Source organism: Miniopterus natalensis, chromosome 11 (genome assembly GCF_054644295.1).
Source record: "Miniopterus natalensis isolate mMinNat1 chromosome 11, mMinNat1.hap1, whole genome shotgun sequence".
Classification (NCBI taxonomy): Eukaryota; Metazoa; Chordata; class Mammalia; order Chiroptera; family Miniopteridae; genus Miniopterus; species Miniopterus natalensis.
In genome coordinates, this window is record NC_142091.1 from 71,158,063 (window position 1) to 71,173,532 (window position 15,470).

The 15,470-nt window shown below is 51.8% G+C and overlaps 3 protein-coding genes across 3 annotated transcripts in view; 2 read left to right on the forward strand and 1 right to left on the reverse strand.

Moving 5' to 3' along the window:
- The window catches only part of MYRF (myelin regulatory factor), a 33,616-nt gene extending 28,089 nt beyond the window's left edge, over nt 1-5,527 (forward strand). The window contains exons 23-27 of the mRNA XM_087821911.1: nt 372-474; nt 708-782; nt 1,112-1,214; nt 2,693-2,767; nt 2,960-5,527. Coding sequence (XP_087678037.1) covers nt 372-474; nt 708-782; nt 1,112-1,214; nt 2,693-2,767; nt 2,960-3,040 — 437 coding nt within the window. The 3' untranslated portion in view covers nt 3,041-5,527. The remainder of the gene's footprint in view (nt 1-371; nt 475-707; nt 783-1,111; nt 1,215-2,692; nt 2,768-2,959) is intronic.
- A 588-nt stretch (nt 5,528-6,115) lies between these two features.
- TMEM258 (transmembrane protein 258) lies at nt 6,116-9,361 on the reverse strand. The gene is made up of 4 exons (XM_016200472.2): nt 9,285-9,361; nt 7,516-7,625; nt 6,832-6,968; nt 6,116-6,223 (listed from the first exon to the last, which is right to left on the reverse strand). The coding sequence occupies exons 1-3, from the start codon at nt 9,285-9,287 to the stop codon at nt 6,842-6,844; spliced, it is 240 nt and encodes a 79-aa protein (XP_016055958.1). The 5' UTR covers nt 9,288-9,361; the 3' UTR covers nt 6,116-6,223; nt 6,832-6,841.
- Nucleotides 9,362-9,635: 274 nt separating this feature from the next.
- On the forward strand, nt 9,636-13,968 carry FEN1 (flap structure-specific endonuclease 1). The gene is made up of 2 exons (XM_016200421.2): nt 9,636-9,743; nt 12,062-13,968. Exon 2 carries the CDS (start codon nt 12,083-12,085, stop codon nt 13,223-13,225), a length of 1,143 nt encoding a protein of 380 aa, XP_016055907.1. The 5' UTR covers nt 9,636-9,743; nt 12,062-12,082; the 3' UTR covers nt 13,226-13,968.
- The last annotated feature ends 1,502 nt before the right edge of the window (nt 13,969-15,470 follow it).

Sequence of the window (15,470 nt, forward strand, 5' to 3'; positions counted from 1 at the left end):
TGTAAGTGCTCCCACCATGGCTGATTTCAAGCGCCCCCCTAGACTGAACCCAGAGTGTGTTAGAGATGTGTGTAGTCAGGAACCGAGGCCTGAAGAGCAGGCTCCTGTACACCCCTGGCGAGGGACATGTAAGACCATCCCTGCTCCTGGGCCTGTCAAGGAGACAGACCTCAGGCTCAGGGGAACTGGCTAGTCCCAGGGCTGCTGGGGAAGAGGGTGCTGGGCCCCCAGCCATTGTGGGAGTATGGAAAGAATAACATGAAACTTACTCATACTAAGGTGTGAATGACTGATGTAAATCTAGCCAGGAAAGGCTTGGCTGCTTCTCATCTGTGTCCTGCTGTGTCACCCTCCTCTCCTTGCCCCAACAGCCTCTCTCCTTGCAGACCCAGCCCCCTCCCTGACCTCCATCCAGGTGCTGGAGAATTCGATGCCCATCACCGCCCAGTACTGTGTTCCGGGGGATGCCTGCAGGTGGGCTTGACTCCCTCCCTCACCCCAAGGACAGGTTCCCTCAGGTGACCTGAGCCTAGGCAGTAGAGATGTCTAGATCTTGCCCCCCTCAGGGAGGAACTCCCCCCACAAGGTGGCACAGTCCCTTTCTAGACCCCTGAAGGGTTCCAGCATAGACTGGGGGCTGAGGAGTCTACTGGGGTGGGGGCCTGTGGGGGTGGCCTTGGGCTGAGGAGCCAGCTTTGCCCTTTCAGGCCTGGGAACTTCACCTACCACATCCCTGTCAGCAGCAGCACCCCACTGCACCTCAGCCTGACCCTGCAGATGAAGTGAGTGCGGTGTCGGGGAGGGAAGAGACAGCGGTCCCTGGCAACTGGGAGGGGGGCTGAGGAGGGATGCTCACTTTTCCTGGGCTTTGGTTCCTCATCTGTAGAATGGGCTGGGCTGCTGCCTTGCAGGGGCCTTGAGGACCCTATGGGATGGTGGACAGGGAAGGGTGTATAGCCATCTATGGCCTTGACTGTTAGCATCGTTTTCAGGCTGAGGATTCTGTGGCTTGTGTCAGTGGGGCAGGGGAGGTGGAGTGGAGGGCTGGCTGGGAGGAGGCTGGGGCGGAGGACCTCAGAACCCACTTCCCAGCTACGTGGGCCTTTCCCAGCTCCTCATTCCCCGTGTCCGTGGTGCTGTGCAGCCTGAGGTCGGAGGAGCCGTGTGAGGAGGGGGGCTCTCCACAGAGCCTCCATACCCACCAGGACACTCAGGTAGGGGGCAGCTGGGAGGCTGTGGGCCTACCAGGCCCCAGAGCACAATGGGGCCCCCAAATGGGTGAGGAGAGGGAGCCGGGGGTCAGAGTGAAGGTGTATCCACAAGGGACACTTTGGGTCTGGGCCTCTGGGCCTTGGGGAGGGGGCATATGTACACCAGTCACTGCTAAGCATTTCTTGTCCCCTGCTCTGTCCTGTCCCTGCCCTGACAGAGCCCTGGGGAAGAAATTGGTTCCACAAGGACTAACTTAAGTGCAATGGTGGGAACAGGGACAGGGAGGGAGTCCTGGGAGCCCATGGCAGGGAGAGCTAACCTCGTCTGATCTTAGGGTCAGGACAGCCACTGAAAAAAGTCATGTTTAATTAAGATGAGACCTGAAGGACAGTTTGGGGAGTGTCCCAGGAGAGGTGAACAGCACATGCAGAGATCTAGAGGACAGGGAGGGTGTGGCATGCTGGCAGAGTTGGAAACACGGTGGGGGCTGTGAGTCAGCAGGCTAGCTGGGCGGGGGGCCTAGACCTCACGCTCAGGCTGGGGAAGTGGCCCAGTTCCATCTGGATTTGGAGAGACCCCTCAGGATACATGTAGGGGGCTATCTCCTGCCCTGGGAACCAAGTGGCTGGGATTCTGTCACTGTCTAATTTCTCCCTAGCCATGACCTGAAGTTGTGACTCTCAGCACAAGTTAAGGGAATTTCTTCTCACCCTTCATGTGTTTAGTCAACAAATATTCACTGGGACCCCCTGTGGCAGGCCCTGTGCTGGGCCCAGCCGTGGGGAGACAGCAGTGCAGGGTTCACGGGCCTTGCCTTCCAGCAGTGCACTGGCAGGGAGAAAGATGTGCAGAAAGGGACCTGAATAGAGGGTAGAGTGAGTGAGAACCCCAGAGGCCCAGGTGCTGCGGCCCCACAGAGAGGGGGGAGCACAGGGAATGGAGGGAGAGCCCAGCAGGGCGCTCAGTAGACGTGGAGCTCTGGCCTCAGCGTGCATACTGCAGGGTGAAGCCAGAGCCTCAGGTAGGAGATGGGCAAGCTACCCGCACTGGGCTTCACACTGCCCTGGCAGGGAAAGAGCACGGCAGACCTGGGTTTGAAGTCCTGTTCTGCCACACGTCACCGTGTGGCTTTAGGCAAGTAACTCAGTTTCCCATCTGTAAGTAGCGCCACCTCACTGGGTTGTAGTGAAAGTGGGTTAATGAAATACTTGATGTGCCCAGAGCGTAGTGGGTAGGAGGGAAGGTAGACAGGATGGGGAGGAGAGGCAGCTGTGGGCTGCAGGTACTTGGCACGGTTGCATTGAGGGTGGCTGCCATTGTGCCCCAAAGCAGAACCTGCTCCCGCCCATCTCTCTTCAGAGATGCTTTTCCTTTCCTTTCCAGCTTGGCCTCAGAGCACAGGCTGTGGTGGCCATGCGACAGGAACACTGGTTAGGGTAGGGCAGGGGGCTGTCCTGACCCCTCTCCACTCTTTCTCCAGGGCATTTCCCACCAGTGGCCAGTAACCATCCCATCCTTCCGTGAATTCACCTACCACTTCCAGGTGGCATTGCTGGTGAGCACAGGCACCTGTCTGTCCCAGAGGTCCAGGCACCTTTATCTGTGTGGGGCTTGGGGGGGGGGGGGGGGCGCGTGTTGCAGAGCTCAGGGCAGGAGTTGGGGCAGTGTCAGGCAATGTCAGCAGGGGGAATGCCTCCTGCCTTGCAACCCCCAAGCCACCTCACCGTCCCCCTGCGCTTCTACCCAGGGTCAGGCCAACTGCAGTGCGGAGGCCCGGGTCCGGCAGGCCACAGACTACTACTTCCGCTTCTACCGCCTGTGTGACTGAGCTGCCCTCCCAAGGCAGCCCCACACCAGGGCCCGGGGTCCCCGGCGCCCCTTCCACACTGAATGCAGTTGTTACACTGGAGCCTGCGCCCACCAGCTCTCCATTCACTGGCACTCCCTCCCTCAGAGACTGAGCTGGGCCTGGCCCTCCCGCCTGGTGAAACTGGAAGTCCTCACACTGGAGCTGCTGTTCTTGCTGATCCCTCCTCCCACACCCTGGAGGGAACCAGAGACCTCCTGGGGCCAGGACAGGACTAGTTCACATCTGTCCAGGTGTGGTTGGAGGGCTGGCTTCAGGTGCCCTGGAGGCAAGGGGAAGCCTGGGACTCTGTCCGGAGCCCACCCTCCCTGCCTCCCCATTGGAGACTGGGAGCTCCATTTTGGCCCTCAGAGAGGAACTGCCTGCCTTTGAGATCAGAGGGGGCTTGACTGGAGCCCTGAGACTTGGCTGGGACCATGCATCAGTGGAGGGCAAACAGCCCTCACCCTCGAAGCTGCTCCCCAAGGGGTAGCGAGGTGGTGGACTTTGGGGGTTTGACTGTTACGCTGGACTTGCACTTCGAAGCCTTAAGTGTGGCCTGGAAGTCTCTTCTTCATGAGGGCTTGGCTCCAAGAGCTCCCAGGGCAGCTGAAGCCAGCGCTGGATGGGTTGGAGACTGACCATGTGCCTTATGTACACTTAGTGCCTGGCTGAACCAGTGGGGCCAGTGGGCCAGACAGGCCTCGGAGCCTTGAACCTGGAGTATCTTGTAAGGGAAGTTCCCTGTGAGCTTCCAGTGGTACAGCCCCAAGGCCTGGGCTCCTGGGAGCTGCCATAGCTCACAGTTGTGTCAGTGACCCATCATTCTCTGAGCAGAGGAGCAGGAATCCTTGCAAGGCATCAGGCCATCTTGGCTGATGGGTGGATGCAGATAGCTTTCACTGTTATTAATGAATTACTAAAATGCACTTAAACCAGAACAGGAGTGGAAGGATGGTGATGGAAAGCCCAGAGTGGGCCAGAACCCTGGGATGACATTTGGAAAGACAGGGCCCTGGCTCTGATCTGTCCCAGGGAGCCTTGAGATACCCATCCCACTCCTGACCACCAAGACTCTGGCTTCTCCCTCCATTCTTGTCTGCTGGTGGTCTCGTCTCCCCAAATCAAGGGCTCCCATGCTAAGCTTGGACAGCCAAGCTGGAGGGACCCGTGCTTGGCAGTAGGGCCCATCTCTGCCCATTCCTTCTAGGAGTGGAGCGGTAGGCCTAGGTTAGGGCAGAAGTCCTATCTCAAATGCCAATGTTAACCTGTCTTAGTGGGTGCCTGCAGCATTCTGAGGCTACATCTGGCTCACAGGAGTGTGGAAATCATTTAGCCATGTCTAATATGGGTTCAGATAAAAGGACAGGACTTCCCATACGTCCTTGCTCTGTGGTGGTCTGCCACTGTTTTGGGAACCAGGCCTTGCCCCTCTTACCTCTCATTCTCAGCTCTGAATGGGAGGCCTTTCTGTAGGGGTGGGGGGTTGAATCTTGAAAAAGCCTATGAACTGCGGGCCCCCTTCTGCAATGGATCTCAAAGCACTTATCCTCAGGATGAGGAGACACCGGAGGATGGGGGCTAGTAGGGATACCTGGCCACTCAGCCCTCTCCCCAATGTGGCACGACTCCCTCATTCTGACATAGGAATTACTTGGCTCTCATACCATATAGGGGGCCTAGCCTTAGGACTGCTCTGTTCTCTCTCCTGCCATGGGGGAAACCTCCTTAAATGCCTTAAAACTGCTGAGCCCCGCTCCCTGTAATAAGATTCTTGGGCTTCCTCAGTGGGGTGTGTGTTCTTGGACTGTGGCCTCTCAGTCCTTAACTGGATAGTGACCCTCCACTGCCCTCTGGAGCCCATCTGGACACAGCATAGCCCCAATCCAGTTAGCAGCTGGCTGTTTCCATGCCTGGGGTGGGGATCCTCAGTGCAGGGGTTGGGGCCAAGCAGGGGCTCCAAGCTGCTAGAGCAGGGTCAACCTTGGACCAAAGTTGCCTTAAGCCCAATAAGGTGAAAGGGCCTCAGGGAAAGTGAATGGGCCACCTGCTAGAAGCTGACGGCTGCCTGGCTGGTGCTGGTGAGTGGGTGTCTTGGCTCCCTGCTGTACCCGGGGGTCCAGCAGCCCTCTCTCCCTTTCTCTCTCCCCTTTGGCATTTATTCCTGTAGCCACTGGGCTAACCTCCCCCAAGCTTCAAGCTGTACATAGGGCCTCTCAATGCACAACACCCCTGCCCTCATAGATCTCCAGTAAATACCTGCGTGTGCACAGAGCGCCCCTCTCCCCGTTAACTCCCAGTTCCCGTCCCTGAGCTTTGACTCCTATTTATCATGTACCCACTCTGACTCTGGTGTGGACAGAGGGAAGCAGCTCTGGGCCTGTTTGCTTCCTGTCCCCTGAACTCTTCTTTTCTTCTAAAGTAAATACACGTATATAAATAAATGTATAAATATGGCTTTGTATCTGAGCTTGCCTCCCTGTCTCTTCTTGAGATTGTTCTGGTGGGAAATGGAGTCACTTTTGGGGCTAGGACCTACTGGAATCTCGGGTCCCTCAGCCAGATGAATGCTTCATAGCCCATTATTCTTAGCTTCATGCTAGGCTTGGGAACAAGGCTCAGCAGCCCCCTTCCCTAGCCATACCCCAGGGACCTACCACTGCCCTGTTCGGGTTAAAGGCAGCCACCCTAGGAAAAAGCTTTTTAGGGGACAAGCTGAACCTTTGCCAGGGTTCCCAGCCCAGAGAAGAGTGGCTACATTTGGAGCAGAGGACTGGCCCAGGGCACACTTGATTGGTGCGGGTTCCTAGAGAAGTTTGTCTAGAAACAACAGAAGAGAGTATGCCTGCTTCTGCCTATCCACAGGTAAGCCTTCAATTACAATGGCAAGACACCCCTCCTGCACCCCCTTTGCTCCTCATAGGTAGAGAGCAGGCATCCCAGCAGCAGGAACCATCTGAAAGGCAGAAGAGAAGTGGGAAGAGCTGGAACTGGGGAAGTCAGGTAGGTCTCAGCACCAGCACCCACTCCCACCCTGCAGAATGAGCACCAGACCAGACAGTCACACATCTGCCTTTATTGTGAGCAGCAGGCGGGACACTTCCAGCAATAGTAAAAAAATTAATTTACAAAAGCAGAGATTCAGTGAAGCTGCCTGGTTGGAACCTGGAAGAGGAGAGGGGTATCAAAATGAGACCAAAGATCCCCCTTTCCACCCACTTTTCTTACTGAGCCCCTATGCTCCTGGGGCAAATACTGAGGGGCACACTTCTTTGAAACTGAGCCACCAGAGTCAATTCTCAAGATGTTTGGTTTTTTGCAAGTTTTCTGCAAGTTTTTTGTTTTTCTTCTCTCAGTCAAGATTTATTTCAATGGCTGAAACATTCAGACTAATCAAAATAGTTCTCTTTGCAGCAAGTTTTAAGTCCTAGACCCTGACCCCTTCTGGCCCACTCCCCAGCAGCCTCTCCAAGTTACTGGTGTATGACATGTAAGAACGCAGATGCATAACCACCGGAAGCTTGAGCCACAGCCCTATGTAGTACATCCCAGAGCCAGATCGAGGCCCTGGGCAGTGTACAGAATTCAGAACTGACAAAGTAGGTCACACTTGGCTCAAATCCCCATTAGGAATAGGGAAAGCAGCACATATGTCTGGTGTCCCTATCCTGCTGAGTCTGTCTCCATTAATTAAGGGGTCTTGCAGGCCTGAGGACCCCACTGATGTGGGGGTGGGCGGTTTCTCTGGCGCCCCACCCTGCCACAGCTCTTACCCTTGGGAGCTCATACGTAGATGCCAACCCAGAGCAGCAGGAAGAGGACCCCAAAGCCCATGAAGAGTGAGGCCACCAAGGAAATGAGGAGCTCTTTGTAGATGTCCCGAGTGTACTTGGTGGATGTGACCTCGTAACTGGTAAGACGGTTAAGGAGAAGCAAAGGGATGGACTGCACAGAGCAGGAAGCATGGCTACTGCAGCTCTTAGAGAAAGGTATGGGTTATGGGCTTTCTGGGAAGTTTGTCTGGCTTGGTGCAGCCAGGCAGAGAAGCCCAAGAGATGACCTAGGCTCTGTTGCTCCATACTACCCCTCTACTATCCTGGAAGAAAATGAGGCCCAAAGGGGTTAGGTCACTTACCCCAGGTCACACAGCTAATGAATGGTGGAGCTAGACTAGTCCTCAAATCTGACACCAGAAGGCACCCCTCCCTATACCACTTTTCCAACCAGATCTACTCCCAGCCTCCAATCCAGCCAGGCCCTCTGCTTACTGTCCTAGAAATCTGAAGAGCAAACTGGGCCCACATGACCGTGAACATCAATGGCCTTCCTTCAACCCCCTTACTCCTCCCATCCCCACACCAGGACAAAACTGGCAGGGTGCATGTACTACCCAGCATGATTCCTGCCTCAGTTTCCAACATCACTAATTCTGGCTCACTCATTCAGTGGAAGGATACACGAAGAACCAGGCGGTGAAGAACATGCCAATGGCCAACAGTACCACGGTCAGATGGGGGAAGACAGCTGGGTTCACTGGGCTGGTGTATCTGCTCATGGCCTCGAGCTCCTAGGGAAAGGCATGAGATCAGAGCCATGAAAGAATCCCACAACTTCAACCTGGGGGGATTATGGGGTTATCAAGGAGCCTCATGCTGCTGTGACTGCTTAAGGCCTGTTTCAGCCTGGGAAATATGGAAATCCTTCAGAACCAACATCAAGTGATTCAATTCGGGAATGACAACAATTACATCTGAAACTAAGGTGGCACTTTGTCTTTTCAATACAAAACAAGAAGGGTGGCTGAGAGTCAGAGGCTGGGGCATAGAAGGTGACTAATTAGCTATAGATCAATGGCCCTCAATATTTTCTGAGGTTACTGACCGCTTTGAAGAAAAAAAAAAAGTGATGAAAAGTATGGACTCTCTTCCTGAGAAAAACCATATATAAGAAAAAGTCTGGCCTTGGCCAGGTTGCTCAACTGGTTAGAGTACCATCCTGATACACCAAGGTTGCGGGTTCGATCTCTGGTCAAGGCAAGTACAAGAATCAACCAATGAGTGCATAAGTAAGTGGAACAACAAATTGATGTTTCTCGCTCTCTCCCTTCATCTCTCTCTCTCTCTAAAATTAATAAAAATTAAAAAAGAAAAGAAAAATTCTGCCTGTAATTTTAGGAGTTTTATGGCTCCATGTCTGTGGACACTGGACCGGTACCCAGATGTCCACTTCTAATTCTGTATTATTCTCACTATGCTATTACAAAATCTCAGGATCTAGAGGCAAAAGACATCAGTTAAAATTCTGGCTCTAGTGAATAACACGCGTCTCAGTTATGGTGTTATAACACCTCACAGGGTCGATGTATGATTTAAGAAAGATGACGAATGTCAAAGCATCTGGCTACTGCCTGGCATAGAGCAGTCCCTCAATAGGTGTTTGTTTTCTTCCCAAAGTTTAGGGACGATTATGAGGTAATGCCTGTGAAAGAGGGCTGTAAACATACAGTTCTGTACAAATGTTAACTTCCATTGTCACCCACCAGCCAATGCTTCTAAAATCCTGAACATAACAACTCTAGAGAAGTAAATTGACCCCATTGTTCCAAGAGACACTGGGATTCAATTCGGTAAACATTTATGCCCCCCACCCAAAATGATAAAGACAATCGCTGCCATTTATTGAGCCTCCAATTGCAGGCACTGGGAATACAAAGATGAATAGACATCGTTTCAGGGCTAGAGGCACGTCAGATGGTGGTTACTAGGAGGCGTGGCAGATAACAATGAAGTCCGGGACACGAGGCAAGAGGTCTGTACTGAGATTGTGGGAGCTCCCAGGAGAGGCCAACAGCCTGAAAGAGGTGGAAATGCTTCACCAGGAGGGTGACATTTGCCCAGGGCCTTGTAGTACGAGTACGAGTTCGGCAGGGGGAAGAAATGTCGAGGTAGAGAGAACAGCTTGATCACAAATAAAAGAGATAAAAGCTCCAAAATATTAAAATGCACCTCACGCCCCCCACCCCTAAAACTGGCGAGATCAAAACCTCAACCTAAGGAGTCCATGGCAAAGGGCTTCCCTTCCCCGCCCCTCAGCCCAAGCGGGAAGATATGGGAGCCTCCCGCTCTCTAGATCAAGGGCGTCCGAGGTCCCTGCGGGAGAAACGGGGTGTGGGGCGGGCCCGAGGGGCGCTCACAGTCCTGTTCCAAACTCCCCTCAACGCTCTCACCATTTTGCCTGGCACTGGTAATCCGCTGCTCCGCCACCGGAAAAACACGTCGGCAGGAGCCGGCAAGCCGTTCAGTCGGAAGAGGAAGTGGCACCCGTGCAGGTGGCATTGTGGGACTTGTAGTCCTGTTGTTTCGGATGTAGCAGGAGCTGGCGCCTGCGAGGACCTTGGGTGGAGTGAGGGCAAGCGGTGGAGGCGGGTGGGGTAAGGTCACCGAGAAAGTCCGTTCACGACGCGGGGACTTTGCCGTGACAGAAGCTGGCCGAGAGGTGGGGCCTGCACTACACTTCCCAGGAGGCTGTGCGCAGCGGCGGGTCACGTGACGGGAGCGCGGGCTTTGGAAGGCGGTAGAGCGAGAGAAGACCCGCGGGCGAGCTGAGGCGGGAGCGGGAGTGAGGACTGTGCCAGGCGACACCGGACCAAGCGCTAGCTGCTGATCCCTCGCGCCCCGAAGACCAGGTGAGACCCCGTGGGAAGCATCTGGAGAGCGGCGGGGCTTGCTTTGCGCTGGGTGCTGTCGGAGGCCGGCCGCCGCGCGGGGCTGAGTCGCCAGTGCGGTCCCGCCGCTTTCCCGCTGTGGGACTAGGGCCAGTCGCGGAACCTGCGAGCTGCTTTATTCATTTGTAGACAGGATAATAACTCCACCTCCTGGGGTCGTGGTGTGTTTTGACGAAGATCCTGCATGAGAAACAGTCTTGAACTTCGCTTGTTTAGACCCCGCTGTTGGATGCTGTGGCGGGATGACTGGCTCGCAAGGCATTGTCCTCTCAGTACACGTTCTGGCCAAGCAGCCGGCTTGAGGCGTGAACCCAGAGCATCTCGTGGGTGCTGGAGGGGGCGTCCACAGGGCACCTAATGCGTGTCGCGAGTAAAGACCAAACGGAAACGGCTTAGTAATGTCACACACCCAGTGACATAGTGATGCTCCCCGGGCGGTAAATACCGGTGGTAAATGCTCGCGCCTCGATTCAAGGCCACTGCCATTCACAGGGGAACTAGAATGAGATGAACCTTGAAGAAGGGGCTGGAGGGTGGCAGGTGGAGGGCATAGCCGAGCAGAAGTGAGAAAAGGCAGGCCTCGGTCCAGCCTTTTCATTGGGACCCGGACTGAAGGGGGGCTGGGAACCAGGGCACAGAAGATCTAGATGGCATGCGGAGGTGTTTGAACTTAATTAGGAGGAGGCTGTAACAGGGTCACTTATGCTTTTAGGAAGAACCCTGTGAGGGAAGAATGGGGACAATCAAAAGGCCTAGTGTTATATTTCGTAGAGTGTTGGACACAGACCACCAGTGGGCACATGATGACTTCAAGTGAGGGACACACACACAAAATCCATTTTAACTGTTATGAATAGTTATACATTTAACACATTAAAATGGACCGATATAAGAGACATTGCTTACGATGAGTTCTCTTTTTCAAGTTATCTTAGTTTTGAAACAGTGGTGTTCATTTCATGACACTTTTAAGCGAATGAAAGTACAGGTTTTAATGGAAGTAGCAAAATTGTGAGGGTGAGTTTTTATTTGTTAAGGAGCCTGAACCACAGAAATGCATCGCTGGGCTGAGTGACTAGATCAGAGCCTGGGGTATGGTAGGAGCCATGGAATTCACGTTTCAAACTTAGGGGTGGAGAGAACATACAAGAGAAAGACTTAAAACTCCTACAACATCAGGGTAGAAATACAAACTCGTAAATGCTGAGGGGATACTGAAGGGAGGTTAGTGCTGTGTGTACTCCCACACAGCACTCCTATTCTTCAGGGCTGCTGTATCAGTCAGGGCTCTCCAGAGAAAGAGAACAAATAGATATAGAGGATAATGCAGACCTAGAGACTTATTTTAAGGAATTGGCTCAGGTAATTGTAGGGGTTGGCAAGCTTGAAAATTGTAGGTCAGGTCAGCAGGTGGGGGGGAACTCAGGCAGGAGTTGATGCTGCAGTCTTGAGGCAGATTTTTCTTCATGAAAGCTCAGTTTTTGCTGTTAGGGTTGTTCAGATGACTTGGATGAGGTCCACCCCATAATGGAGAGCAATCTCTCTTACTTAAAGCCAGCTGATGATAGATGTTAGCCACATCTACAAAGTAATGTCACAGCAACACCTGGATTAGTGTTTGGATAAATAACTGGGACCTATAGCCTAGCCAAGATGACACAGAAAACTAACCATCAGAGCTGCTAAGGAGAGGGAGGTGGAGGAATGACTTAGGGGAGAACGAATGTGATTTTCACATATTGGCGAGATGGATGCTTGTGTGTTTCTTTTACCACTTTACACATTCAGTCGTGTATTATAGTTGCTTTGGTATCTGTCTCGTCTCGCCTTTGTCTAACCAGTATTTGCCTGTCCTTTTCTCAGTCCTGCCTTTGTGATCCCTGGACTCCTCAAGCTGGGCTAGGCACACTCTGGATTTGCATGGTCTTGATGCAGACATCTGTCATAGCCCTTATTGCAGGCCAGTCCTGTTGCCTCAAAGCCCGTGAAGGGCATCAACAGACTCTTGTTCCTCTTGGTGCCCAGTTCATTTGCACTCAGGAAGCCTGTTAGTATTAGTTGAGTGGCGTTCCTTGCTAGACTGTAAGTTTCTTGGCCATGGAAACCTTGTCTTGTTCATCTTTTCCTCTTCTGCTGTGCCGACTTGGTATCATCTGTGTTGTGCTAAATTTATTTAGCTGAAGGCATGACAGTGGTGAGACAGCACCAGTTATAACCTTTTTTTTTGTTTTTTTGCATCCTTTACATTCCCCCTTGTCTCGCTTTCCTTTCTTTTTTAGCTGTTCCTCCTCTGAATTGCTATGGGTATTCAAGGCCTGGCCAAACTGATTGCTGATGTGGCCCCCAGTGCCATTCGGGAGAATGACATCAAGAGCTACTTTGGCCGCAAGGTGGCCATCGATGCCTCCATGAGCATTTATCAGTTCCTGATTGCTGTTCGCCAGGGTGGCGATGTGCTGCAGAATGAGGAGGGTGAGACCACCAGCCACCTGATGGGCATGTTCTACCGCACCATCCGCATGATAGAGAATGGCATCAAGCCCGTGTATGTCTTTGATGGCAAGCCGCCACAGCTGAAGTCAGGTGAGCTGGCCAAACGCAGTGAGCGGCGGGCAGAGGCAGAGAAGCATCTGCATCAAGCTCAGGCTGCTGGGGCCGAGGAGGATGTGGAGAAGTTTACTAAGCGGCTGGTGAAGGTCACCAAGCAGCACAATGATGAGTGCAAGCATCTACTGAGCCTCATGGGCATCCCGTACCTTGATGCACCCAGTGAGGCAGAGGCCAGCTGTGCAGCCCTGGTGAAGGCTGGCAAAGTCTATGCTGCAGCCACAGAAGACATGGACTGTCTCACCTTTGGCAGCCCTGTGCTAATGCGGCACCTGACAGCCAGTGAGGCCAAGAAGCTGCCCATCCAGGAGTTTCACCTGAGCCGGATTCTGCAGGAGCTAGGCCTCAACCAGGAGCAGTTTGTGGACCTGTGCATCCTGCTGGGCAGTGACTACTGTGAGAGCATTCGGGGCATTGGGCCTAAGCGGGCTGTGGACCTCATCCAGAAGCACAAGAGCATTGAGGAGATTGTACGCCGACTTGATCCGAACAAGTACCCTGTGCCAGAAAATTGGCTCCACAAGGAGGCCCAGCAGCTCTTCCTAGAGCCTGAGGTGCTGGACCCGGAATCTGTGGAGCTGAAGTGGAGTGAGCCAAATGAAGAAGAGCTCGTCAGATTCATGTGTGGTGAAAAGCAGTTCTCTGAGGAGCGAATCCGTAGTGGGGTCAAGCGGCTGAGCAAGAGTCGCCAAGGGAGCACCCAGGGCCGCCTGGAAGATTTCTTTAAGGTGACCGGCTCTCTCTCTTCAGCTAAGCGCAAGGAGCCAGGACCCAAGGGTTCTGCTAAGAAGAAGGCAAAAACTGGGGCAGCAGGGAAGTTTAAAAGGGGGAAATAAATGAGTTTCCCTTCATTATACCTCCTTGACCCCAGAATATCTATCTTGTCCCCTTAAGAGCTAGCGCTAGAGAAACCTCCATGGGGCAGGGAGGGGATTGCATTGCTTCTCCAGGACTACCCTTCTCAGTAGTGATTTTCCCTTTTTTACTTGATCTTATAGCAGGAAGGCCACAGAGGTACTTTGTTTTCTTCTTTTTTAGCTCAGGAAAGTATGTCAGGCTCAAACCACCTTTCAGTCAATTTAATGAACACTGAATCCATTGTTACATAAAAGTGATAGCAACAAGTTTTAAAGATGGGGGGGGAAGATAAAATGGTGGAGACAAAAGACTATGGAAATGATTTCCAAGCTGGCCAACTGTTAGCCAGTGGTGGTGGAACCAGATTGCACTTTTCTCTCTGGTTCACCCTTGACCCACCCTGAAGGATAGCCAGCCAGAAAGGTTCAGCCTTAACAGATAGGAAGAGCTACTGAGAAATAAGACAGGCAGAGAGCTAGAGTCCCTGGAGTTGGAAACATGGGTTTGATTACTGGCTGTGTGTCCCGGGATGGGCAGAAACTTGAACTTGCTATGTAACTTGAATCTTTAGTTGTTATTAACAAGGCATAAGGTGGCTTAGTTCTCATGGCCTCTCTGAGGCAGTCAACTGACTTGAGACTTTGGGATAAGATGCTGTTGTCATGTTATATTTTTGTTTTAAACATGAAAAAAGTCAATAAAATTACAAAACTAGGCAGAATGTAGTGTTCTTTTCACTTTAAGATAACATGCTGGAATTGTACCCTATTAACAGGCGGTTTGAGTGTGACCACAAGATGGCGCTATGCTCCACTGAATGGCCAAAGGAGCGCGGGTTGTACACCAGCCATTTGGAGGACCCGTTTATCTTGCTAGGAACCGAGTTTCCAGTTTTCCAGTGTGAGATAAAGGAATTCCTTTGAGAAAGCCTCACAATTTAGATCAACTACTATAACATTCAAGCGTTTACCAGTTTGTAAGTTGTGAAAGCCGCCATTCAAAACCACTTCCTTGTTCCTTTTGTGACATCAGATTCAGGTTGCTGTTTCTCAGAGATGGGATGTTTTTGTACTTTGCAAGTTTTATAATCCTGATAAAACTTGGCGGGGAGTAGTCCTGTGTGATTTTCTAATTTTTTAGCAATCTTATCACTGCCATTTTAAGTTAATGAGGACACTTAAGTGGTCTGAAATTTAAGTTGATATTTTGACAGATTAAGCAGATAGAAGACCAAAGACAAGTGGTTTTCACAATTTTTTTTGTTTGTTAATCCTCACCCGAGGATATTTTTTCCATTGATTTTTTATTTTTTTAGAGAATGGGAGAGACATCGATTGGTTGCCTCCCAAACCAACGGCTAGGGATCGAACCTGCAACCTGGGGAGGTGCCCTTGACTGGGAATTGAACCCGGGACCCTTCACTTCACAGGCTGATGCTCTAACTACTGAGCCACACCGGCCAGGGCAGTTTTCACAATTTTTAATGGAGCAACCTATTTTTCAAATGAAAATCTTATGTGGAATCTCAGGATATAAGAGCTCCTCTGGTTGAAGTACAAATCGGATAGTCGTAACTAGGGGACTCTGAAAACAACCTGTGTACACAGAAAGTCCTATCTTGAGGGCAGGGGTCTTTGTTCTATTCACTGCCCTGTCTCCAGTTGATGAGTAAAACCATTTTTTCCCAGATTGAGCCAAGCCACACCCTTACTTCTTGAGTACCATTTTCTAATTCAAGTAATTCCCAGAGATGGTAAAATTTCTGTGTTCTACATATTGCCCTACCTTAAAGGCAACTTTAGCTGCGGGCTTTAGAGAAATCTCTGCCCCTTCTTTAACACCTTGCTGACTGGCTGTTTTGAGCCAGAACTTGCTCCTGTGGCCAGCTACTTTTATCAGCAAGGTGTTTAAAATTTAGTTAATGAAAGTGCGGACACTAGTTAACTGGTGGCGGGTCAGCAAGATGTTACTACCTAGAATCTGAATTAGGGGCCTTGCCTACAAGATTATCAAAGATAACCTCTTTGACCTCTGTGAGGTGGGACAAACCTTTTATCTCTGAACCTCTAGGGCACTGGAGTCTCTCCTGTCTGGGGTTCCCACACAAATGTTAAATTTGGTTATATTCCCTTGTTAAGCTCATGTTTGTTTGATTAGGCCAACCAGAAGAACCTTCAGGGAAGAGGAACATTTATTCCTCCCCTGCTTCTTAGGAGTTACTCA

Excerpts from the sequence above, each read along its gene's own strand:
- FEN1 (XM_016200421.2), top strand. The coding sequence starts at position 12,083 with ATGGGTATTCAAGGCCTGGCCAAACTGATTGCTGATGTGGCCCCCAGT.
- TMEM258 (XM_016200472.2), bottom strand. Across the intron at positions 6,969-7,515 it reads TTCACCGCCTGGTTCTTCGT|TTACGAGGTCACATCCACCA; the intron begins GTATCCTTCCAC and ends CCGTCTTACCAG.